Source organism: Carica papaya, chromosome 4, assembly GCF_054855325.1.
Source record: "Carica papaya isolate Zhongbai chromosome 4, ASM5485532v1, whole genome shotgun sequence".
Taxonomy (NCBI): domain Eukaryota; kingdom Viridiplantae; phylum Streptophyta; class Magnoliopsida; order Brassicales; family Caricaceae; genus Carica; species Carica papaya.
This window is the reverse complement of record NC_142312.1, coordinates 4,199,805-4,224,193: the sequence shown is the minus strand read 5'-3', so window position 1 is coordinate 4,224,193 and position 24,389 is coordinate 4,199,805. Positions and strand designations below refer to the sequence as shown.

Below are 24,389 nucleotides of genomic sequence, written 5' to 3'. Positions count from 1 at the left end.
TTGGAAAATGCATTTGTGGCCTAATGCATTTTCCTTTTAATTGGAAATCTACTTGTGTTTTGGTTGCTCATTTCGAATCTCATAACTTGCAAGATATAGATAAGAACAAAACATACCGCTAGATTTCATCAGGAGCAAGAGCGCGCACGTATCTCCCATTTTCAGCAAAAAGAGCCAGGCTAGAATTAACATTTGAAGCAAACGAAATACTCAGACCTGACTGAACATGTAATCACTTAATTTTAGTAATGCTAGATGCACACAATTTTACAATAACTCAGCTCCAAACATTAGCTGATAACTGATGCAGATAAGATTAATTGGCTGGTTTAGTTCACGTACGGAATACCCCCAAGCAGACTCTGAATTCGCATATAAATTTGTGTAACTGTTTGTCACTTAGCATTATTCACAGAACAATAAAAATAGTTCTAAATCAGGCAATAATTTGTGTAGATCCAAAACAAAATGATTTATAGAGACCAAGTAACTACCAATTTACAAAAGTTTTACCTCTCCAAAGTTATGTATGTCATCTACAGAGTTTTTTCTTGGGACATTTTTTCTTCTATTCGGGTTCAAAGATAAACCAAACCTGCAATTTCGTAACCTCCTTCATTGCGTCCTCTAAACACAGCGTACTGCTTAAGATAAATGGAGAATAAGTGCACACCCGGGCCAAGGGCCACATGTATCACTCCAAACAAAATCTATATAGAAGCTACCACAGAAAGCTTAGTTGGCTGACTCCTTGAAACCAGAAATCTCTGCAAGTTGTGTCAATTCTAGCTCTCCACTCAGAACCTTCCCAAAAAAAGAATGGCAAAGTGAGAACCAAGTGCATTGAAAAAATGATGTTGGAAAAGGTTGAGAAGAAGAGTGGGGATAAATCCAATAAGAAGAGACCAATAAAAATTGTAATCCCTGGAAGCTGATGAATACTTGCAACTTATTTCAGGAAATTCAGAATCCAAAAAACAAACAAACAGAATTTTACATGCAATACGTAGTAGAAAAATTCCAACTTTTTTACAGTCAGTTGCTCCTCAGGGCTGAAAATAAATGATAGTGCTAACCTGACCATTGATCACCCATGTTGGGAACCCTTCAATTCCAGAATTTAAGCATGCCTTATCCATTTTAATCCCAGTTTTATATCCATTAGGAAAACATTCTATATAGTCCAATTGCTTCACAGCTTCACGTCCAAACATCTGTAAAGATAGTCCAAAGCAGAATATTGAGGCCATATCATGGCAAATGATATTGTCAAGACTAGTGTAAAACATTTACATGCAATAACAAAGAGTATTTCCAACATTGCTCCTAAATCTTTCTTATAATTCACTGGGCTTACCAAAAAAAAGCATTGTTAACTTGAATTTGGGACAATGTAAATTGAAGATATAGTTTTCTGCAGCTGCCAATTAGAAAGCTTGTTTTATAGACGAGCATGATTTCCAACTGTTTTAGTGAGGTCCAAGAAGAGGGACGCAAATGTCATTATATGATATAACCATTATATGATATAACCATTGCACTAACAAAATTGTGGACAAATTTGCCCAAGGAATTCACATATAAGGAAAATTCCTATTTTATCTAAAACATCAGGGTCACCCCTGAACATGACAATTGAAGCATCTCCAAAACAACCATTGCCAAGCAACTGGAAATCCAGAATTCAACTATGTTTGTTAATTTTCCAATGGAACAAGAATTTTGTTTCTCGGAATGAGACAGCAGGCAAAGTGAATAAACAGAAATTGCTGAAAAAAATCATCTACTAAAATATACAAATGAACAAATAGGGATGATATACCTGCTTTTGCTCTAAACAGTGAGAACACCAGAAAGCCCCATACATCTTAGCTCCTACAGAGTGCAAGTGCCTTGCTAGAGAAAGAGCAAAAGGACTCGATGGTGTTGTTATCTCAGTTGTTACAAATGGCAGGTTGAGATCAGCTAGGGTGCTGTCCACACAAAAATAAAAAATTCATTAGAAGATCTTTCCACCCTGAATTTTCAACTAAGACTGTGATATGAAGAAAATAAGTTCAATCGGATCTAAATTTCAAATCCAGATAACTAATTAGATGTTGACAACAAAATTAAAGAACATGCATCCATTAGATAAACGCTTCAAAACATGCATGATTTGAGCTTCATTTGGAATGTGAAACAGAAGAGTTTTTATAGCAAAGAAGTGCCACGAGTCCTTTGAAAAATTGAAGTACCTTGACAAGACAGGTTGAGCAGTTGTATATGATGTTCTTAGGGCAAAAACCACCAAACTTGCTATGCATAGCTGTAGACCTGCCATCTTCTGCACCTCTTGCAACCCAACATCCTAGAAAGCACCCGACCCACCAGAAAAAGTGATTATTTATTACTTGTATGAAACAGAACATGATCAGAATCTATTAACTGATAAACTAGACAAATAAATATGAAAAGAATACCTTTAAAGTTAAGAAAAATAAACTGAATGACAAAAGAACTGATATAAGACAGTATGAGCACGACGCTCCTGATAATTCTGTGCTTAAAACATACAGAAAGTATGCACTAGCAGCTGCCATCGACGTAGTGGTCCCGAGTAAAATTAACCGTCCATAAGTTTCACTAATTCCAAAAGGCAAATTCTTTTTGTCCAATTGTAGACCAAGAGCCGCAACTAATCCATATGCAACCATTCCAAACAATGGAAGTGGAATACCTGGCAAGTGCAAAAGGACTGTCACTAAAATCCTACTTTAAAGATTTACCTGCAAATGGAATGCTATCGGGTATGGGATTCTCAAGTCAACAGCATCTTTCTGAACATAGTAGTGCAATGAGAATGGAAACGCACAGAGCAAGTACTGAAATTCCTAAATAAAATGTGCTTATACAGTAGTGAGAATGTTTAAGTCAATTAAAATATATAAGTTATTATTTGAAAAATAAGTATTTAGGTGCTAATTGCAAAATTAGTCCCTTTTTTAAAGTAAAAATTTACTAAGAAATGCATTTATTTACTATAAATATGTTAGACTTATTTTATTGTACACATAGTTAATTTTAACAGAGAGACTAATTAAGTAATTTAAGACTTAAAAATTTGGAAAATCAGAATCATCAATTCAATACAGTAGTTCAGGAGCAAGATCCTTTTGTTTATTTCATTCAAGCACATTTCGTGGTGACTAATGATGGTTTACACATATATCGTTCACTAACTAACTATCTAAAAGGAGAAGAAAGGGAAAAAAAAAAAAAAGTTTTCAGGTGTTTTTTTGTTTTTTGTGAAACAGGAAGAATCAAGGAGTTTAACATGAAGATCTGCACAAGAAATACTTGAGAATTAAGTTAACCTCTTCTATCTCCTCATCTTTCTCAGAAACTGAAAAGCTCAACAGAATCCATAGAATTGTAGAAAATACCAAAAACGACGGCGTAGTCACTGTTGAGGACGTCACTGCAAGTGCCACCACCAATAGGGCAAAAGGCATCAGCATTAGCAAGTTTCAGATAAGTTAAGTATGTTGTTTCCACAAAGCCTACACCCCCAAGCCCCGCACACCACTTGGATGCGGAATTGGAAGCAGATACATGAGGAGGAGGAAGAGGAGAAGGAGAAGACGACGACGACGACGACGATGATGATGATGATACGGCAGACTCCGGTTCCACATCTTGACCTGACTCAGAAGATAAGCAGTTAGTAGGGACCAACAGCAGGCTCCGAGTCAATCCCTGGTTGCAAAGAAATGAGATGAGAAACCTATATAGCATATATACGCAGGCGAATAAAAATAGAGCACCTTGAATTGTATCGAACGAAGGCCGGAAGCAGAAGAAGAGAAATGGCGCGACAAAGCATAATAAGAGAGATTGGGAGACGATACGCCGAATAAGCACGCCATGGTCGTCCAAGGCTCAGAGACGAACTAAAGGCCGAGAGTTTAAAGACTTTAGGCGTGATGTAATATATAGAGAATAACGTTAATTGGGCCTAGGCCCATATTTGAGGCCCAAGCCCATTGTTGGTTAGGAGTTTCCATTGGGAAATGCGCTTCCGAATGCTGATGATATAAGTGGTCCCCATGTCCGTTTCAAACTTATCCGCGCCACTCAACATGGAAAACCGTCACTGTGAATCAGAGAAAAATAATTTATATAATTTTATATTTGAGTGTGAGGCAGCCATTTATGAATCTCGCCATAACCTCCGAAAAAATCAAAGATGGAAGCGACGCCATTGTTTTCCTCCGTTGGCCTGCCTGCTTGCTCTTCGTCTTCTTATTCTTCACGTTTCCAAGTTGTTGGCTGCCAAGATGTGAATCTTCTCAGGTAAGCTAAGTTTGGCTTAATTAATTTTGTTTAATTATTGTTTTAATTAGTTTGAGCGGGGGATTTGCAGGAAGATTGGTGGCTGCCAAGGACGTTTGCGTGGCATTTGTAGCAGCGGCAGAGGTTGGAAAGGAGGGTATGTTTATGTAGACAAGAATTTGTATGGTGAATTGATGGGGTTAATGGTTGATTGGGGTTTGGTTTGTTGGTGAAGGGCAAAAGCTGCAGTGAGAAGGAATGCAGAGGCACAAGGAGTTCCGACTTCGGTGCCGGTAAGAGTGGCGCACGAGCTTCTTCTAGCTGGCCATCGATATTTGGATGTCAGGTACATATACATATATATATATATATATGCTGTGGTTTTGTATTGAAATGCCTTGCGGTTTCTTCGCATCACATGGGTTGGGTTTTCCCATGTTTAGGACTCCTGAAGAGTTCAGTGCAGGTCATGCCTCTGGGGCCATTAACGTTCCTTACATGTACAGAGTTGGATCAGGTAATCAATCGATTAATCAATCTTTTCCTTGTAGAATAAAAAATCCTCTTGATTAAACCATCTCTTGGTGCAGGGATGACTAAGAACACCAACTTCTTGGACCAAGTCTCATCGCATTTTGGGAAATATGATGAAATCATTGTCGTGGGTTCATCTCCACCTACATTTTTCATTTGTTTTTTTTTTTTTTTTGAATATATCTCTCTTGTTCTAAGTTATGTTGGTGTATTCACAGGGGTGCCAGCTGGGGAAAAGATCTCTCATGGCTGCTGCTGATCTTTTAGCTGCTGTAACCACATCCTTCTTTGAATAATATATATCAATTCCCATTACGTCCCATTTAAAGATTTTAAGACCTTTTTTGTTTTTCTGCTCAGGGGTTTACCTCTGTCACTGACATAGCTGGTGGGTATGCTGCCTGGACGCAGAATGGGCTTCCAACGGAGCAGTGACTTCTGACTCAGCCTCAATGCTGGTAAAACACAAATATGCCTACTTATATCCCAGTAAATATGCCGATCCTCGCTTTGTAAAGCTTCAATAAGTAAATAAAATACCCCTTTTACGAATTTAGGTGGCTGCTGTTGATTGGAGCAACATGCCAATCCTCGCTTTGTAAAACTTTCAATCGATAAATAAATACGCCTTTCACGAATTTAGGTAGCTGCCATTGATTGGAAACAAACTTTTTCTATATTCTTAGGTCAAAATATACCATGAGGCTTATTTGATTTTTTTTTTTTTTTTTTATGAGTCTCCATTTACTTAATTTTAATTATATATTTTTAAATTTTTACTGATTCAATCTTTGACATAAACTGTCAAAGAAAATACTAATAGTTAAATAAGTAACAATGATGTATCAAAATTATGATACATCAATGATAATTTGATACATAAGCTAAGAGTTAACACTACGAGTTAAACAAATAAAATTTTGATAACATAAACCAATAAAAAATAATATTAGAATTTTTTGTTGGTTGAATTATGTCGAATTATATTTATTTTTAATGCAAAAAAAAAAATAACGAATTATAACATCTTAATAAAATTTATACTTGCGAATTTTAACAAATTAGAAGTTGTACATAGAAACAAGACATGCAATTCTTAATTGCTTTTCTTGTTTATTTATGTTTTATTTTTTGAGAAGTTATAAATGAAATGGAACTTAAAAAACAAGATTACAAATTCTCTCTCTCTAAATTTTTTGTATATTGTTCCTAGATAGTTAACTAATAACATATAACACTTCTTAATTTTTTTAAAACACGTAAATTCATATGTTATTTTTTTTTGTCATTTTTAACCTTAAATATTTGCTATAATTTAATCCTCAATATGATCATGTGTCACGTTATAATTGACAAGTCATGATTTTGACACATTATCGATAAGGTATTCAATAATTTTTAACCACCATCTAATAGCCATTAGTTATTGAAGATTTAAATTAATAAAAATTTAAAAGTTAGATCAAATAATACAAGAATTTTTTGTATTCACTTATATGGACAACTTCTTATCTACTTTAGCATCTCATGTACACTTGTTACTCCTATTCTGCTACTATCAATGTCAACTCAAATGTACAATATTACTTAATGGACTTGTGTTTTTGACAAAGTATTATCTTTAAAACCATAATATGTACATATAAAAATTAATATTGTAATCATCCGTGTACTAATTAGAAACGTAATCCTAAATGAAATCAGCTACCAAAAAAATAAAATGATTATTATTATTTTTTTTTAAAAATGCATTCTGTATCTTCATCATTTCTTAATATTGCTTTTATTTCAAACCACATCATATGTTTGTGCACAAACATAATAAATTTTTAAAATTTTAAAAATATCTATTTATATATATATATAGTAAATGTAATAAAAAATTCTCCAAAATATTTTTTTTTCTTCGTTCAAAAAAACACGAAACTGTCTTCCTTTCACGAGGCCAGTTATCGTGTTTCTGAAAAACCAAAAAAATAATAATAATAATACACATTTGTTCTTTTTCTTTTCCGCGTTCAAGAACGCTGAGCGGGTTGGCACAGTTAGGCAGCGGAATGCTTCAAACTTACACAAACAGTTGTAATGTAAGTCCGGAAGTTTGATCCCACCACGTTCTATGCTCTGACACCCATTAACGAAACCTACTCTCTCTCTCTCAAGCTTGATCTTAAAAGCAACGTGGTTTTCCCACTGCACTGCACAGATCCTTCCTTCGAGTCACCTCACCCGACAGTTTTCAGGCCAAGCTGACACTTAAAATTCAAAAGCAAACGAGGCCTGTTGTTCTCAGACATGGGAATTTCTAGAAATTGGTTCAGAAAGTTAAGAAGAAACATCACCATTCTCCATACACCAACTCTCACCGCTAGCCACCAACAAATAACCAATAGAGACAGCACCGCCACAGAGCAAAGTCTCCTTCCTCAACACCACCGCCTCTCTTCTTCTTCTCCTCAAAATAAACTACTAACACAACGAGATATTGCAGCCATCAAAATCCAAGCAATTTTCAGAGGCCACCTTGTATTTCATCTACCCCTTTTATCTATTGCTTATAACCTGATTCGTGCAACTAATTTTACTCTATTCCTTTGAATTAACAGGCAAGACGGGCATTTAGAGCACTCAAGAGCCTGGTCAAACTGCAAGCACTGGTCCGCGGGGTATGTGTGAGGAGGCAAACACGTATTGCCCTTCATTGTATGCATGCACTTGTCCGGCTCCAGGTCAGAGTTCGTGCTCGGCAACTCCTTGGTCAGGGTGCTCAAGACTTACCCCTCCAATCTTGACTACTACTTTATTGTTTCTCCCAGTCCACCCTCTAATACATGTTTACTTCTTTAATATTCCATAACCTTTGTGTAACATTGAAACATACCTTACATACTACTATTCAATTTTTATAGACACAAAATATATCATTTTCCTTACCAAATCTGGTGGTCTTTCTCTTTTCTTTTCTCCACAAAAGCATTGCTATTCCTTCAAACAGGTTCCACAAGTTTTCTTTTTTAAGGATCCAATCGAAAAGTTTAATCATTTCATTACAAAATTGTAATATAGCTGCAACCAAAAGACTCATAACTATTTTTCTTTTTTATGTTCACCTAATAACGTCCAACTCAAATTAAGAAACAAATACTATATCAGTTCACTCTGGTAAAACACAAATGTTTCAGCAATCACAAGGGAAAATTAGAAGGCGCTTATTTACAGAAGGTTAGGTGCAAACTGGGGAAAAATGAAGCAGGAGAAGTAAAACAACACGCAACATCAGAAACACTCAACAAAGAAATTAGAAACAAAGAAGGATAACAGATAAAATCCTCGGATGAGATTCACGTGCCAATCAGATATGACACTCTACACTGTAAATACTACAAGGTACAACTAAAAATGCCCTAGACGATCAGATAAGTTATTAAGCATTCTCTCTTTCTCTGAAGTTTTCAGTGATGTGCCCTTCTCAGAGCTGAAAAGAAACCACTGTGTTTATCCTTGTGTTGCTCTTCCCGATCATCTGCAACCTGTTTCACCATAATGCTTAGAATTTGTGCTATGAGGACCAAAAGGAGTATTGGACAGTATAATACCTCCTTTGCTATTTGTTGAAGAATGTCTATAATTTCATGGAAATGGGGCCTTTGAGTTGGATCATGCCGCCAGCATCTTTCGAGCAGTTCAACAAGTTTAGGATGTGTGTGTTTTGGGATTGTAGGCCGTAGACCCTATTTGCAATGTAACATAAAATGAATTATTATGAGAAAAGAAATAGATGGTCACATATTTATGTTATGACAAGACATCAATAAATACCTTTTGAACGACACCTACTGCAGCTTGTAATGGAGTTAAATATGAATATGGGAGCTGATATTCAATCACAAACAAATATAAATAAGCTTCATCATCAATTAACAAAAAAGGTTCACAGATTTATTTTTTTTGGGGGGGGGGGGGGGGGGGGGGCAGAGAGAGAGCAGGGGCGGGCTTACTTCTCCTGTCAGAAGTTCCCAGAGTGCTATTCCAAAGCTGAAAACATCTGCCTTATGATCATATGGTTTGTGCTCAATAACCTACATTCATTGAGACAAATCTAAAAATGCTTCATTATCAGATATAAAAAGGAAGGAGAATATAGATGCAAAAAAAACCTAAGATTGACTATGCAGGATGTGCTAATAACCCTGTCTCTTTCCAGGGATGATTCAAGAGTCCCTTACAAGCTTATGAAGATTGGAGGAAAGATCAAAGAAACAGTGGAAACATAACAGAAATCTTCACAAAAAATGAACTTTGCGATATCAGGTGTATGCAAATCCTGCCAGCTTCCTCCATCCCAAATATATATATATATATATATAGAGAGAGAGAGAGAGAGAGAGAGGATTTCCTAACAGTTCCATTTCTCACGTATAAGAGACAACCAAGATAGCAATACAAACAGACTACACTCTGTTTCTCATCATATGACACTCGTAAAAAGCGCATGAAGGACAACTAGAACTATTAACTACTTTCCATTAAGTGCAACCAAGATTTAACCCATGACAAATAGCATATAATAGAATTAACCATTTTATTCAGGCTTCTAACTGTATCATTAACCTGAAGCAGATCCAGTAAGTACTCTATGCTTTTAACGTAACCTGTGAAGATATCGAACACTGGACCAATCAAATGCAGGGAAGAACAACACAATCAAACATTTGTATAAACTTCTAACTAAAGCATAATCTATATATAAATCATCTAAGTTCCAAAAGACCATATTCTAGAAGGGATATCATGTTTTAGTAATGATGAAACAACTCCACACATAATATGTACAGAAAATGAAGAAAAAACAGTCGATGATGCAGATTAATGAAATAAAGAATATGCACAAAACTTAGGAAGTCCAGGAATATATGCCTCTGGAGCCATCCAACGATACGTTCCAGTTTCAGCTGTCATCACTCCCGATTGAGCCTGCACTCTGGCAACCCCAAAATCAGCAACCTTAACAACCTGTCCAGGAAGGATCTACTCTTTCAGGATGAATAAACCTAAATTATCTACGATTTCGATAACAGATAATAAAGACTCCCAGAAAGAGAACAGAAATAAATAACTGTACACATCTAAAGCAGGTTCCAGGGAGAGAACAAATAAAACATTTAGCTGAACAAATGACAAATCAATGCTTACTTCGTTTTCATCCATCAGAAGATTGGCAGTTTTTAAGTCCCTGTGGATAATATTATTTTGGTGCAGATAATTCATTCCTTTGGAAACATCAAGTGCTACTTTGAGAAGAGTTCGAATCTTAAAAACACCCCTTTGCTTATGCAGAAAATCATATATACTTCCTCGAGCCATGAATTCTGATAAGGTACTTATAAGCATCAGAAAATGATCATATTTTGAAACATATGAAAGGTACAAGTCAATCCAGAAAAAAAGAAACTTTAAGTACTAGTAAGTAAATCCACAGAAGCTACATTGGTAATTTGTTCAAATCTTGAACCTTAGCTTTGCTCCAAAGGCAGTGTTTTTGCATCTAGGAATATAATGAACTATATTTAGTAGGCTGCACCAACTTGCACTAGTAATGTAAAATTTATAGTTTGATCTACTAGATTTTACCAGTCACAATGCAGAGATTTGGAGGTCGTGTGCATGCACCAATGAATTGCACTACGTTCTTGTGCCTTATTTTCCTACAAACCAAGATAAGTTGAGATAGTTGAGTATGATTAAGAAAAAATGGAAGAGAAAAGCCTTAGAAACAACTTAAAATCAAGAGTAGCGGATTTATAAAGAAAAAGGAAGAATAGAGTATAATTTTTGTCAAAAAGTGTGTGAATTTCCAGCAAGTCACTCGTTGACAAGCACAAGGAACAACGGTATTTGCACCAGAAAAAATATTACTAAGACAAGTACAATGAAATGGAAGTTCAGTAATTTCTAGAAAACACAACTAGTACTAGCTTGCTTTGGGCATAGCCACAAGTTAGCAGTTGATACAAAATGTTCTTTGACAACTAAGAGAACATATTTGAACATACCTCATTATATAAACTTCCTGTGAAAATTCTCTCAACATGTCTGTATTTACGTGGTCAGGCTTCAGGACCTTGACAGCCACATCCTGACTACAATATGTGCCTCTATACCTGAAATATTAAATCATATAAGTAAGTAAACTGAGAATTTGTAATACTAAAAACAGAAATTAGATAAAGGTGAAACTTACAGATCACCATAAGACCCAGATGCAACTTTGTTTCCTAGTTTCAGATGCCTGATATCAATTTCCCAGACATCAGTCCCATCAGTAGGTATTTCTATATAGTCAGGTAACGTTTCACTCCCCATTTTGTTATGATGACATACGGCAGGAATTGATTGCTGATTTGAAGAACAAGATTGCTCCTGCACACCAGTCAACTGTCAAATATCTTGCCTGGGCTCCAATTTTTTGAGCTTCTAGCCCAGAGCTTATCTGCTCCACACTACACGAACTCAAATAAATACTACAATTTTCTCAATTGAACTTAACTAACCAAATAACTTATTTTTTGGTGGAAAGCCCTTCTTATTTTTAAAATTCCAATGACACAACCATCATCACCGTTTGAGTTAGCAGACACAATCACCAGAGACTGCCCACCAACCCAATAACCAGCAACTAGGCCAGAGATAACCCAGCCAATCTAAGTCGTGACCAGCCAGCCAAGTCATTTGGCTTGGCCGGCCAGATCTAACTGCATGACATGGTCAGTAGCATCACTGGCCCTGTTGATAGCCGGCCAAATATATGTTATAAATTACTATTTTGATTGGGTTTTCTTTTGGCGATAGAAAAAAGGCCAGGTCACTTGCCATCAAATGAAACCGAATCCCTCTAATTGGAGAGACCAGGATATGACCATCTCAAGAACTATAAATTAAGGAATAATAACTCGTTAATCATTAATTAGTTTAATTTGTTAGTATTCCAATATTTTAGCATATATTAGTGGGACGGGTAGTCTATAAAAGGGCAGTAGGTTGTAATTGTGATAACATCCAAAAAAATGTGAATGAATATTGAAATTCTCTTTGTAAATTCTGCAATTTCTATTCTTCTTCTCCAATTCTTCTTGCTTCCTTTAGTTCCTACTTAATCAGGATCTAGGATCCTAACAAATCATTGGGCTAAGAACCACTGATCGTTATGTTAGTTTATGTATTATAATTTTCTACGGTAAATAATTACTACTTGAAACAAAACAAGAACTTTTCTATATTGTTCTTATACCCTTCCTGGAAAATTCTTTATATGTTTTAAGTTTTCTAAACTATCACTAAACAGTTTGCTATTTCTAACATAGTACATAAGTTATCCTGGGTTAAGAACTCCTTCAACAGCACTAAATGCTAAAAACTAAATGTCTTAGCCAAACAAACAATGCGCAATGCACATACACACGGTAGAGACAACAAAAGAAAACATAAAGTTTATTTTTAACATGCTGTTGCATGTGGAAATCAAATAGTTTTGAATAAGTAATAAGTTTCCACCTTATTGAAATGGAAGAGTAGAAAGTATAAAAGCATGCCCCAAAAAGTTCAGCAGTCCAAAAAAACTACAATCATTTTGAACTAAAATACCTGACTTCAAATGTAGGTCCATTTGTCTTGCTCGAACTTATACAGCTTTCTATAATTTTCGGCCATTGGAGGAGCTTATTTGTTATGAGTCAGTAAAAGAATTAGGTCAGTTTATCAGCATGGGGCACAAGAAAAAGCAGGGAGGAATTGATCTAGGTCTTCTAGGTTTTTCTGGCTTAGCTTTATTTATGTCTTGGGTTTGGTTTTTATTATAATTTATGTAATGAGTGCCTGAGCCAGACTGTTAGGATATGTGTAAAATAGTTTTCTATTACTTGTAGATATAGGAAGCAGTTACTTCTCTCCAGGATATTACTGGTCCTTAGGGGCAATTGTAGTTGTGATATAAAGAGCGGAATATGAATCTAAATAAGATTTATGCAGAAAACTCAGAAACTCTTTTTACTCTTTAATTTTTTCAGATCCAGGGGTTCTCTCTAATGAGTCTTTAGCATTATTTGCAATTTTTTTTTCTTATACGTAGCTTTAAGCACTTACCTTGAAATCTCTATATTTGGTAACATAAAGAACAAGACACTTATTGGGTTCTTGAAAGTAATCTTAAGAAGACACTAAGAAAATTGCTCCTAACTTTTCAGGTTCTTATTTTTTTATCTAACAAATTTATTCAACTACCCTCTTGATGTCCACTTAAATTGATAATATATATAATAATGTAAATCAATAAAATAATTCCAATTAATATAATTTTTATTAATCTTTTATGAAAAAGAAAATAACTGTTTATTTTTACAATCAACACTTTATACAAACGTATAACAACTTATTTTTTGAATAAGAATTTATCTGTTTTAAGTAACTTAAAAGCAGGCTACTTTAAGTCATTTTTTTCAGCAATCACATACACTTTATTATGCATTTAGATAAAGTTCTAGTAGCAAAAAATAAGTACATTTGTAATAAATATATTTTTTAAAAAAATTAACAAAAACATATATTTGTTAGAAATTATTTATGAATTTTAAGTGGATATCATGAGGGTAGTTAAGTAAATTTGTTACATAAAAAAGATAAGAATCTAAAAAATTAACAATGAGGTTCTTTTCTTAAATATATATATATATACATATATATTTAATCCAACAGTACGAAGGGGGTGCAAACCCGTATTTACATATCTAACAAATTATCTATTAGGTCTCCCAAATCCTCAAAAGACTATAGAGGATGACCCTTAATCAAAAAGCCAAGGGTCTGGAACCATCAGTCTTTTTGTCTAAAAAGACGACCCTTTGTTTCCCAACCAAAAAGCTTATCCACAAGAATGAGGTGCTCCTTTTTACTTAAGTAGTCACTTTCAGAAACCTCATAAGCACCAGGTTTTTATGTTACCGAACAGGGAGGTTCAAGCAAAGAAAATATTAAGGGGCTACTAGTATGTAAGCTGGCCAAAGGAAAATGAGAAGTAGCACGTACTGATAATGCAATTATGCAACAAGCTTCAGCTACATTTTTTATAGCCACAACTCAACTGGAACCAGTAGTATTAAGACATTTAAGATGTAAAATTATGAGAAAAGACAAAGGAAAAAGGTTACCTTCAATTTCGAGATCTCCTTTTCCAATGCATTTTTGAGATCCTCTACCTCCTAGAAGTTTACAATGTCGCAAGTTGATCAAAAAGCTTCTTAACAGTATAGAAAGAAATGGAATAAGTAGGATTTTTTTATTGGGATGAACAAATTTTAGATGTTAAAGAATAGTAAAAAACATGGAAATGTATACTGCCAATGAGGTGGGAAAAAGAAACATATTCAATAAACAAATATAAAGTCACATCAAAACCTTTAACCAACAGAGTTCGTATACAAATTTTATTTTGGAGGTTTCTGTCACAATGGAACATCTGAGTTTGACATAACAAGTTTTTTATTTTATATGCAAAGCTTTTAAACAACTAATTCTTACAGATTGAAAGTTAGAACTAATTACGTTGATGTTTGCTCCTTGTTTTTTATTTATTCCAAATTAAAAGCACAACTACAAAGAGATATTACAAGTGAATTTAAGACAACATTAAGAAACAAACTACTAAGGAAAAGGATAACAGTATGACATATACTATTTTATGACAAATAGGAAAAACAGTAAGTGACAGTAGCAATTTAATAGCAAGAAGAAAATAATGTATATAATGAATCAATAAGCAGTTTCTGCATGGAAGTTCCAATCAGTTCAAGCACGCACTTAAAAGTGTTTTCTTCTGACAAACCAAAAGGTCCCCAATCAGACAAGTTAGACAGGGATTTATAAGATCGCCTTGTCCTACATCAGCCATACCTCATGAGGCCAACCATCGACAACAAACACATCCAGAGAGAATCCATCAACAGTAGAAAAAGCATGAGCCTCTTGAATATTCAGCCCAATCTCAGCAAGCACAGAAGTCAACTGAAAATTAATTAATATTATTCTGTTACACATTGGATAAGGGAGACAAGAAAAAGTATCTGCAAGGGAAACTCCAACAGTGATTTCATAAATGGTCTAGATGATTACAGTATGGAAATTAGCTATGTCATAAAACTGCATGCAGGTTTTAAACTCTAAACTTTGTCACACATTAATGGAATATTGTTAGCCACTGCTTGCCTGCAATATATTTTTTCATACCAATGGCACCCTTTGAACAGATAAAAAGAAACAGAACATTAATGAGAACAGTCCAATCAGCTGGAAATTTCATCAACAGTAATACATTCAACTCAATGAAGTAAAGAGAAGAGAAAAAAAAAACAAAAGAAAAACAGTCCAACCACCTGACTTAGGAGTTTTGGCTTGTCAACTGTCGAAAAGGTTATCTCATGCATGGGCCTACAAGATTGTAAATAACAAATTAACATTACTTAGATTGGAAAATCAGCTAAATAAATTTCCTGAGAAGGATCTGTGTCCACTTTTACACATAACACCAGAACCTTTGGTTACTAACATGAAGAGACTAGGAGACAGATAGAGAAAGAACAAACTACAACAAGCCAACAAAAATTTTCTTTTCTAATAGAAGTTCAATATTGAAATTAAGAATCGAACTACTAAAAGGAAAATAAAACATTCAGCAATCAACTATGCTGCAATCCAGAATATTATAGAATATAATGTAGCTTCAAAGTGAGAGGTTATCAGCTAGATGATAAACAGGCATTTGGAGAATTTCTTATGAACCAAAACTTTGAAAGTTCCAGCATAGAAATTTCTAGTGAAGGCTAGTAAAATTAAGGTGTGCACATTCCAATTCTAGAGATAATGAAAAGGTGAAGAACATGCACTTGCAGATGGCATGGATAACATAATATGAAGTTTGATGATTGACCTGAGATTTCTACTGTATTTTGTGAAGCAAAAGACTGAGTTTCAGCTTTTTTCATTGAATGCTTAGCAATGAGAAAAATAGACTGTAAGAATCACTTTAGACAGGAAAATAAAGTGCTCAAGTTTTTTAAAATTTACCGGGATAGATGCAATGTCAAGTTTTCAGCACCATCACCACCGTCAATATGATATCTATTTGCATGTGTAAGTACTTCAAGATTAGATGATGAACCAAAAGTCGGCGGTGCATGTATGCTGGAGGAAAAACAAGCAAGAACAGTGATCACCAAATCACAATAAGTTCAAAATATAAGGAATAAGGCCGAATAACCAAAAAGCATGCATGTGGTGCAGATGAAAGCAAAGGAAAAAAAAAAAAAACTAAAACATAATGTTGCATACCCTTGTCTGCCTGAATGGTAAGAACTTTGTGCATCCTCTTTCATTAATGAATCTGAATGGGAAGAATCAACATAATTTCCATTGAAAACAGGATAAACCTACACATGACAGAAAAGCAATGAGAAACCAGGGGAGATTTATCATTTATCATCAATCTGTACTAGCTAAATCAGATCCTCAAGTAAACTCCACCTCCCATATTTCATACCATTATCCACCAAATGAAGCTGCTGAACCTAAAGAAAACAAACATCTTTATTGAACATAGCAACAAGCAAATTTGTTATAAATTTGCACTAAAAAGAATATTGCTCATCAGATCCGGATGACAGCAGCTGGAAAGTTCAAAGGGAACAGAGAAATAAATAAATAACAGTTCTAAATTTTCAACCCATCTGCTATGATACAACGATACAAACTTTAAATAATGTGGCACAAAACATCGTCAGACTTCAAATATATATCATATTACAGAGGTCATACTGAAGACAATGTCAACCGCATTTTCCTATAACTAGCTTGGAAATAGAGATGAAAAAGACAAACAGAGGTTACCCAGTGAAAAGAAATTCCGATACAGTTAACTACCTGCACTGAACGAACTTCAAAAGCAGGTCCCTTAGCAGGGTCTTCTGCCAAAAGTAGTAATCTCTTATGCGTGAGAACATCTTCTGCTCTCTCAACGTTTACATCAAGTGCGTACCTAGTAATAATTTTCACAAATGCCAACAAATTACTGAAACTAGAAAACAGAACTGAAGTGATATTAGCATAAATTCACAGATGAATAGTGTGTTTAATTTAACAGTAGGTAAGCAAATGTAATTATACTAAGAAAGTGAGGCAAAATTAATAGTACGTAAAGGCAAATGTAGACATACTAAGAAATTGAAACAGGATTGGGAAAAAAGAAATGAAGAAAATGAGCATGGCTGTTTGTTTGATTTGATTGTTTTGTTTTTTGTTAAAATAAAAAGAAAATTACATTAACCTTTCAACCAAATGTATCAATACACAAGATACAAAACAAAAGGGAACGATAAACTAAGAAAACTAAAGTTTAACGCAGGAACAAGGTTGCCAGACTTCAAAACAATCTTTTCCTCAACGATTCTCACGAACCAAACACGCAGTTGAAGGAGAAAAAAAGAGAACAGCACGAAATCAAGGGAAGGAAAACAGAAATCTAGCCTAAGGAAAATACCGAGCAGGGAGGCGATTGAAGTGAAGCCAGAGCTGATCATCAAACCCAGGCAGATTCGCCTCCTCGTAATTGGACTCCTGGATTCGCCTAAGCACCTCGTTATACACCTCCAGCTTCTGTCTGTGGTGCCGAGGATTTGACTGTGAAAGCGACTCCGCAACTCTGCTACCGCAACTCTCCACGTCATCTTCAATGGCCATTAGAGAATCAAACACTTTGTAGACGCGAAATAAATAACTTGATTTACATGCGAATAGAAAGAAGAGAGGAATCTAAGATTCGAGAGTAGGATGTTTAGTACTTGTAGAGACAACTCTAATAGCAGAAGAAGCTTAGACATAGTACAGAGGACTGCACATGGTAACCGGTATAAATTGAAGAGAAAAATTAAATAAAATAAAAAAAAAAAAAAGGAAGAGGAAAGAAGAAAAAGGGTAGAGAAGACAAAAAAAAAAAAAAAAAGGGGCCAGGGAGAGAGAGCTGCTTTTTTCGCTGTATGTACATGAGCGAAACGTTTCGGTGTATCGATACAGGATTTACACGTCAGCAATGGGCCCTACGTGTGGTGGGTCACGAGACCTCCACCTATTACTTATTTTATAACCTTCCTTGATTTGATCGTTGCGCCGGATAAATCAGAGGCGGATTAACACATAATCTCAGGGTTAGTGTGGTTTAAATTTTTTTGTTTAGATAAAATTTATAAATTTGATCATATATTTCAATTTTGAGTATTATATTTTTTATAAAAAAAAATTAGAAAATTCCACATAAATAAGAAGTTTTTGGTAAAATAACAAACAAATATATATATTTTTCTAATGGGGGTATTTTGATTAAAAAATTATAAAAAATCATATTAATTTCTTTTACAGGTTCATAAAGAAAAATAAAGATGAACAAATAATATTTGCGCCTTTTTTAATTTAATGAAAATTTGTTGATAGGTTATGAAAGAAAAACTTACAGTAACTTTATTTTAAATTTAAATTTTATGAAATATAAATAAACATTATATAAATTTGAATTCAAATAACATAATCTAATTTTATATAAACTTTATGTCCAATTTAAATTAACAGTTCTTGTTATTTTTACTAACAAGTAAAGACACGAGATTATGAAATTTAAGACATAAGTTAATTAATTTAATTATGCATCGAAAAAGTAAATCATTATATTAAGTAACTAATTGTCTTGAACCAAACACAATTTTAGAGCTTTCAATTCCCTAATAATTATGAAGTGTATCTCTTTGCCATACTTCAAACTAAAGACTTGTGGATTAAGGCCAAAATAATGACTTTTAATCTCACTCATACATATAAATTGACTTTCTCATAAAAATATGTATGTAATAAGAACTTGTTGCAAAAAACCCTCTTGTCCTCAACAAAGACTGGTTGAAGTCATCATACTTATTTTGTATTAACAACCTTTTCGTAAGCAAGAAAAATTATAAGTACATATAGCTAAATAGAATAGAAGAATTCTCTAATGTCTCAAAAATATATATATATATATATATGTGTTCCTGAATACTCTCAACTTAACGGGTAAGGACTATTGCAAAGTAATTAGCATTCAACTTTTTAGAACTATAAAAGGTCTATTGTGAATTTCTATAAAAAAAATATAAAATTGTTTATAACAGTAGTTGATTAACTTCTGAACCTTGCAAGTAAGAGCATTCTCCTTAAGCATGTCATATTAATTCATACATATGTAATGTAATTCAACTTGCTCTTTGTAAAGACTTGTGGGAAGTTCGACATAATTTCTTGAAGCTATTTGTTTGATAACCATAGAGTACATTTGGTAAATTAAGCCATAGTTCACAAAAATAAGAAGAATATGGGTCTAAAAGATAAGAAAATACGTTAAATAAATGAAGTATTATTGCCAAAATCAGTTGGAATCTATTTAATGAGAAACATAAACTTTAGTATCAAATGTAATATCCACATGAGAAAAAATATATATAATAAATAAATAAAATTAGAGTTTGAATGTAAATGAAATGAACTTTTAAATTTGAGGCTTTTAATTAATTTAAGAGACCTAAATGAAAGTATATAAGAAAAAAGGGGGCAAAAATATAAATAAAGAAAAGTAGAAGGGGGCAAAGAAAATTAGAAGAATGGACAGCCCAGATTGGACCACTTGAGGATATCGGATGGAGGAGATTAAAAAAGAAAACGGACGGTCCAGATCGAGTCATGAAGATCCAACGGTTGAGAGAACATGTATAAAGGGGAAGAGATTAGGGTTTCCTTCATTGGGGAATCCGAGAGAGAGAAAAAAGAGAGGAAAGAAGAGAGAGGCCGAAAGGGAAGAGGGGAAGGGAAACGAAATGAGAGAAGAGGGAAGAGGAAGAGGGTGGCCGAGAAAGAAGAAGGAAAGTCGAGAACGGTCGCACAAGGGGAGATGAGAGATAATCGCGGAGGAGGAAGAAAAAGAAAAGGAATTGCAGCCGATGAACACCGTGTGATGGCAAAATCCAAAACTGAGGTTGTTCGAGTTTTTCAAGCACTGTACCTGAGCTAGGTGTGTTCCTTTTCTTCTTTTGGTTTGTGCTTTTGACCAAAAGAGTGTTCATGTGTGTGAGTGTGTGCAGGTTTGGTAGCTAAAGGACCACGAGGTAACCGAGAGGAGGTGACTAGGAGCAGAGTCAAGGCCGAATCGCCCCATGCCAAAAAGGTAAAGCTTTTTCGTATTTTTTGGTGGTTGTTGAGCATCGGTGAATGGGCCTGATGTTGGCTTGGCTGCACGGGCTCTGTCGAGCCACCCACCCGTACTAGAACCGAGGAGGTTTCCTCGGGAATGGAGAAAGTTGACCCATTCCGGAAGTCGAAGGGTCTTCCCCAAGCATGGGAACCCAGTCCACCATTTTGTGTTCCGATTTACCGTTCTGGAAGCTAAAAAGTCTTCCTCGAAAAATGAGAATCCAATTTATCGTTGGGGAAGGTGAAAAGTCTTTTTCAGAAAACGGGAATCTGATTCACTGAACAAAGAGTTGAAAGATTTTTTAGGTACGGATCCTGATAATTTCGGGTATTTCGTTGGGTGGCCGTTGGAACCCATAATTTGATTAAATTAATTTTTAGTATTTCAAAGTATTTTAATTAATTATGTCGTGTGTACAGAAAAATTTAGACATTCAATCGGATCCGAAAAGACGCGTAGGAGAATAGATTTTTCTAAATCTCAACCAGATTCGAATTTTGAAAAGTGTATTCATTTCATCAATTTATAAATTTTGAAATTTGAACGGACATTGACCCAATTTTCAATGAAAAATAAAATCCAAATTATGATCATTAAACCTAAGCAATTGGAACCTTATAAGGAGACGAAACCAGAAAACAGACTCATGGACTGAGAGTTATTTGAACTGAATTATTTGGACTAATAAAATCTGAAATTGAAAAGGAAAATTCTCAATTATGAAAAAATTGAAAAAAAAAGAAATAAATTAAAAATATAAAAATAGAACGGAAAAGAAATAATTGAGGTTAAGAAATAATCATTTAAACAAACTGAGAATTTTAGAATGAAACGGTAGGAGTGAATAGGGTAGGGACCCTGAATACCTTCTCGTTTAGTTTGAATCGAAAAAGGAAGTGTATGTGTGTGTGGTTGAAATTTAGCGGATGTGGTAAACCTGCACATGAATAGAGTCTAAAACCTAATTCATACGTAAATAAACATTCGTGTGAGTATGAGCCACCTAGCAAATGTACCTGTTGTGGCCACTGTATGATTTGTGTGTGTATTATTCATGCGATGGGGGATCCATTTCGTCTTTTCTCAATGATGACATAAACGGTATCGCGCGATGAAATCATAAAAATGACCATTCGAGTATATCGGTGATATTTTGTGTATATGTGATTATGTTTCGAGATTATGAACGAGATTCGAGTATATCTGTGATCTTTTATGTGTGTGATTATATTTTAAAATGACAATAGATATTTGAGTGCATTTATGACTTTCGATAATATGAAAATATACATTTGAGGTTTGTATATGATATTCGAGAGAATTTATCAAATCGATCAGAAACATATAAAATGTTAAAAATATGAACATGAATTTGCACTAAAATATTTTTATTGTTTTTGTTTCTTACCGTGTATTTTGCATAAAATTTTATCTAGATTGAGAGAACGAGAATACTTATTGAGTTGGTAAAACTCATTAAATTTTACCATGATATTTTTCAGATGAGAATGAAAAGGCAGCACTGCTTCTAGGCGAGTAGAACCTGTAAAAGGATTTTTATTTTTGTATATTTTGTGCATATTCGAAAAGTTTCATTTTATTCTATTAGACTCTAAATTCTGACCTCATGTTTTATATATAGAGTTACTGTACATATCACATGAAATGTTATGTTGTATTATATTTTTGATCCATGCATGTATATATTTTATGGGCTCATTGCATGAAAATGACATGAGCAAGAATAGTGTCTCATATTGAGTATCGGGGCGTGACAAGTGGTATCAAAGCCCACATTCCTAGAAACATTCCTTATGCATGAGGTTTTAGAGTTTAAATATGATATTTTATAACTATTTAGGTGTTGAGAAGTAGGAAATGTTATTTTAAAATGTTATAATTCATTTTTTTCTAAATGAAGGGTTGTAAGATGAGACGTGGATGGACTCCACCGAAGCAACCTCCTGATTACATGTCCTTACAGGAGCATATTGACCAGTTATACCACAAGATAGAGGAGCTTGTTAACTAACCTAGAGAAGGGATACCTGATCCTCCTCTAGTACCAGCTCCATACAATCCAGAACCAGTCGTTATGGATCTAGACTGTCACATAAAGTTCATGAGACTCCATCCTCCTATATTTACTGGTATCAAGAATTTTATTGAAGTTGAAGGATGGTTAAAAGAAATTAAAAAGGCATTCTGAGTTTTAGGGGTGACTTTCAAACAGAAAGTGATTCTGCCTATGTACCTACTTGCGGGTAAAGCTGACTGCTGATGGGAATTTAGACAAACCACCTTACCTGTTCCCATCACCTGGGGGAGATTTCTGGAAGTGTTCAACGCCAAGTACTTTCCAGCATGACTCCGACATTAGAAAGAGTTTGAGTTCATGAAGCTCACTCAGGGAAACCTGTCAGTGGTTGAATATGCTCGAAGATTCATTGAGTTGACCAATTTTGCTTCAGCCATTTTGACTGAAGAAGGAAAAAGGGCGAGAAAATTTTAGTGGGGGCTACGCATTGAGATCCAGGATGCTCTTGCAGTTATAGAATTGAAGACTTATGATGAGGTTTTGGCAAAAGCAGAAATACTAGAAAGTAGACTGAATGGTTTATCCTCAAAAACAGGTAGTTCTAAACACCCAGTACCTCCAAGAAGACAGATTCTAGGATTTAGTTCACAAGATAAGAGATCCAGAATGGTAACAGAGGTATCTTCTAGACCACCATCAACTTTTAGTAGGACACCAACCTGTCGTACCTGTGAAAAGAATCATGGTAATCAGCTGTGTCATCGTGTCATTCAATCCTGTTTTAAGTGTGGTAGCCAACAACATTTAATCCGTAACTACCCACTTATGAAGGAACTATCAGAAGCTCAAAGACGGGGACGAATGTACACACTTACTGTAGCAGATGCTGAAGTAAACCCAAACATGGTTCAAGGTATGTATCTTGTCTCAAAGAACCTAACTAAGGTATTAGAAGCTATGCTTAGGGCTTGTGCACTAGAGATGGGAGAAAATTGGGACGACCATCTACCATTAATTGAATTCACCTATAACAATAGCTATCACTCCAATATTAATGCAACTCCATATGAAGCACTTTATGACAAATCCTGTAGATCTTCTGTGTGTTGAGAAGAAACTGGAGACAAAAAATTAATTAAACCCGAATTAATTAAAGAAACTACATCCAAGATTGTCCTAATTAAGAAAAAATTTCAAACTGCCCAAAGTAAACAGAAAAGTTATGCAAATAACCGTATAAGGAGTTTTGAAATCAAAATAGGGGATCATGTGTTCTTGAAAGTGTCACCAATGAAGAGCCTTATGAGATTTGGAAAAAAATGCAAATTGAGCCCTCGCTTCATTGGACCATTCAAAATATTGGAGAGAATTGGATCTACTGCTTATCGATTAACATTGCCACCAAAGTTGGCTAACATTTATCATGTATTTCATGTGTCCATGTTACGTAAATACCAACCTGATCAATCACATATAATTCAATATGAGGAGATTCCTATTGAAGAAGATATGTCCTATCAGGAAATGTCCATATAAATATTGGACAAAAAAGAACGGGTATTGAGGAATAAGACTATTATGATGGTCAAGGTACTCTGGCGACATCATTCGCCAATGGAATCTACTTGGAAAACTGAAGATTCGATACGAGCTCAATTTTCTCACCTGCTGTAGAGATATATCAAATTTAGAAGACCAAATTTTTATAAGGAGGAGAGAATTGTAATATCCATATGAGAAAAAAAAATATATAATAAATAAATAAAATTGGAGTTTGGATGTAAATGAAATGAATTTTTAAAATTTAGAGCTTTTAATTAATTTAAGGGACCTAAATGAAAGTGGGTAAGAAAAAAGGGGGCAAAAATATAAATAAAGAGAAGTGGAAAGGGGCAAAGAAAATTAGGAGAATTGATGACCCAGATTGGACCGCTTGAGAAGATCGGATGGAAGAGATTTAAAAAAAAAATGGGTGACCCAGTTTGAGTCATGAAGATCCAACGGTTGAGAGAACAAGTATAAAAGAGAAAGAGATTAGGGTTTCCTTTATTTGAGAGAGAAGCCGAAAAAGAGAAAGGGAGAAAGAAAGAGAGAGGCGACTGGGGAGAGGAGGAAGAAGATGATCGCAGGGAAGCCGAGAGAGAAAAAAGAGAGAGGCCAGAAGGGAATAGGGGAAGGGAAAAAAATTAGAGAAGA

General features: G+C 34.6%; 4 protein-coding genes across 8 annotated transcripts; 2 read left to right on the top strand and 2 right to left on the bottom strand.

Moving 5' to 3' along the window:
• Nucleotides 1-346: 346 nt before the first annotated feature.
• LTO1 (NAD(P)H dehydrogenase (quinone)s) lies at nucleotides 347-3,960 on the bottom strand. 2 transcript variants are annotated; one of them, XM_088217475.1, is made up of 7 exons: nucleotides 3,807-3,960; nucleotides 3,426-3,738; nucleotides 2,463-2,719; nucleotides 2,238-2,350; nucleotides 1,823-1,973; nucleotides 1,077-1,214; nucleotides 347-804 (listed from the first exon to the last, which is right to left on the bottom strand). In XM_088217475.1, exons 1-7 carry the CDS (start codon nucleotides 3,906-3,908, stop codon nucleotides 736-738), a joined length of 1,143 nt encoding a protein of 380 aa, XP_088073601.1. In that variant the 5' UTR covers nucleotides 3,909-3,960; the 3' UTR covers nucleotides 347-735. The 2 variants fall into 2 exon arrangements, with proteins under 2 accessions (XP_088073601.1, XP_088073602.1); XM_088217476.1 differs by lacking the exon at nucleotides 347-804 and adding an exon at nucleotides 1,358-1,464 and having other exon boundaries at nucleotides 1,139-1,214.
• A 192-nt stretch (nucleotides 3,961-4,152) lies between these two features.
• STR16 (sulfurtransferase protein 16) lies at nucleotides 4,153-5,486 on the top strand. Of its 2 annotated transcripts, XM_088217477.1 has the most exons (8): nucleotides 4,153-4,335; nucleotides 4,406-4,471; nucleotides 4,550-4,660; nucleotides 4,758-4,831; nucleotides 4,905-4,975; nucleotides 5,067-5,120; nucleotides 5,209-5,306; nucleotides 5,406-5,486. In XM_088217477.1, exons 1-7 carry the CDS (start codon nucleotides 4,229-4,231, stop codon nucleotides 5,281-5,283), a joined length of 558 nt encoding a protein of 185 aa, XP_088073603.1. In that variant the 5' UTR covers nucleotides 4,153-4,228; the 3' UTR covers nucleotides 5,284-5,306; nucleotides 5,406-5,486. The 2 variants fall into 2 exon arrangements, with proteins under 2 accessions (XP_088073603.1, XP_021907898.2); XM_022052206.2 differs by having other exon boundaries at nucleotides 4,155-4,335; nucleotides 5,209-5,486.
• Nucleotides 5,487-6,923: 1,437 nt separating this feature from the next.
• IQD20 (IQ-domain 20) lies at nucleotides 6,924-7,786 on the top strand. Its single transcript, XM_088217479.1, has 2 exons — nucleotides 6,924-7,374; nucleotides 7,455-7,786. Exons 1-2 carry the CDS (start codon nucleotides 7,144-7,146, stop codon nucleotides 7,638-7,640), a joined length of 417 nt encoding a protein of 138 aa, XP_088073605.1. The 5' UTR covers nucleotides 6,924-7,143; the 3' UTR covers nucleotides 7,641-7,786.
• Nucleotides 7,787-7,978: 192 nt separating this feature from the next.
• On the bottom strand, nucleotides 7,979-17,826 carry LOC110822183 (serine/threonine-protein kinase STY17). Of its 3 annotated transcripts, none has more exons than XM_088217472.1 (16): nucleotides 17,429-17,826; nucleotides 16,813-16,927; nucleotides 16,225-16,322; nucleotides 15,961-16,077; nucleotides 15,270-15,324; nucleotides 14,791-14,901; nucleotides 14,049-14,099; nucleotides 11,090-11,268; nucleotides 10,902-11,009; nucleotides 10,480-10,553; nucleotides 10,042-10,217; nucleotides 9,766-9,876; nucleotides 8,847-8,927; nucleotides 8,668-8,721; nucleotides 8,445-8,579; nucleotides 7,979-8,378 (listed from the first exon to the last, which is right to left on the bottom strand). In XM_088217472.1, the coding sequence occupies exons 1-16, from the start codon at nucleotides 17,626-17,628 to the stop codon at nucleotides 8,301-8,303; spliced, it is 1,743 nt and encodes a 580-aa protein (XP_088073598.1). In that variant the 5' UTR covers nucleotides 17,629-17,826; the 3' UTR covers nucleotides 7,979-8,300. The 3 variants fall into 3 exon arrangements, with proteins under 3 accessions (XP_088073598.1, XP_088073599.1, XP_088073600.1); XM_088217473.1 differs by having other exon boundaries at nucleotides 9,766-9,861; nucleotides 17,429-17,824; XM_088217474.1 differs by lacking the exons at nucleotides 16,813-16,927; nucleotides 17,429-17,826 and adding an exon at nucleotides 16,433-16,706.
• Nucleotides 17,827-24,389: the final 6,563 nt, after the last annotated feature.

What these genes read in the sequence shown, in the direction of transcription:
- LTO1 (XM_088217475.1), bottom strand. Translation starts at nt 3,908, where the DNA reads ATGGCGTGCTTATTCGGCGTATCGTCTCCCAATCTCTCTTATTATGCT. An exon ending in TTCGTTCGATACAATTCAAG is followed by an intron (nt 3,739 to 3,806) that starts GTGCTCTATTTT and finishes CTTTGCAACCAG; the next exon opens with GGATTGACTCGGAGCCTGCT. An exon ending in ACTGTTTAGAGCAAAAGCAG is followed by an intron (nt 1,215 to 1,822) that starts GTATATCATCCC and finishes CTATCTTTACAG; the next exon opens with ATGTTTGGACGTGAAGCTGT.
- STR16 (XM_088217477.1), top strand. Translation starts at nt 4,229, where the DNA reads ATGGAAGCGACGCCATTGTTTTCCTCCGTTGGCCTGCCTGCTTGCTCT. An exon ending in GGCAGAGGTTGGAAAGGAGG is followed by an intron (nt 4,472 to 4,549) that starts GTATGTTTATGT and finishes TTGTTGGTGAAG; the next exon opens with GGCAAAAGCTGCAGTGAGAA. An exon ending in CATCGATATTTGGATGTCAG is followed by an intron (nt 4,661 to 4,757) that starts GTACATATACAT and finishes TCCCATGTTTAG; the next exon opens with GACTCCTGAAGAGTTCAGTG.
- IQD20 (XM_088217479.1), top strand. Translation starts at nt 7,144, where the DNA reads ATGGGAATTTCTAGAAATTGGTTCAGAAAGTTAAGAAGAAACATCACC. An exon ending in CAATTTTCAGAGGCCACCTT is followed by an intron (nt 7,375 to 7,454) that starts GTATTTCATCTA and finishes TTGAATTAACAG; the next exon opens with GCAAGACGGGCATTTAGAGC.
- LOC110822183 (XM_088217472.1), bottom strand. Translation starts at nt 17,628, where the DNA reads ATGGCCATTGAAGATGACGTGGAGAGTTGCGGTAGCAGAGTTGCGGAG. An exon ending in TTCAATCGCCTCCCTGCTCG is followed by an intron (nt 16,928 to 17,428) that starts GTATTTTCCTTA and finishes AATTATTACTAG; the next exon opens with GTACGCACTTGATGTAAACG. An exon ending in AGCCAAAACTCCTAAGTCAG is followed by an intron (nt 14,902 to 15,269) that starts GTGGTTGGACTG and finishes ATTAATTTTCAG; the next exon opens with TTGACTTCTGTGCTTGCTGA.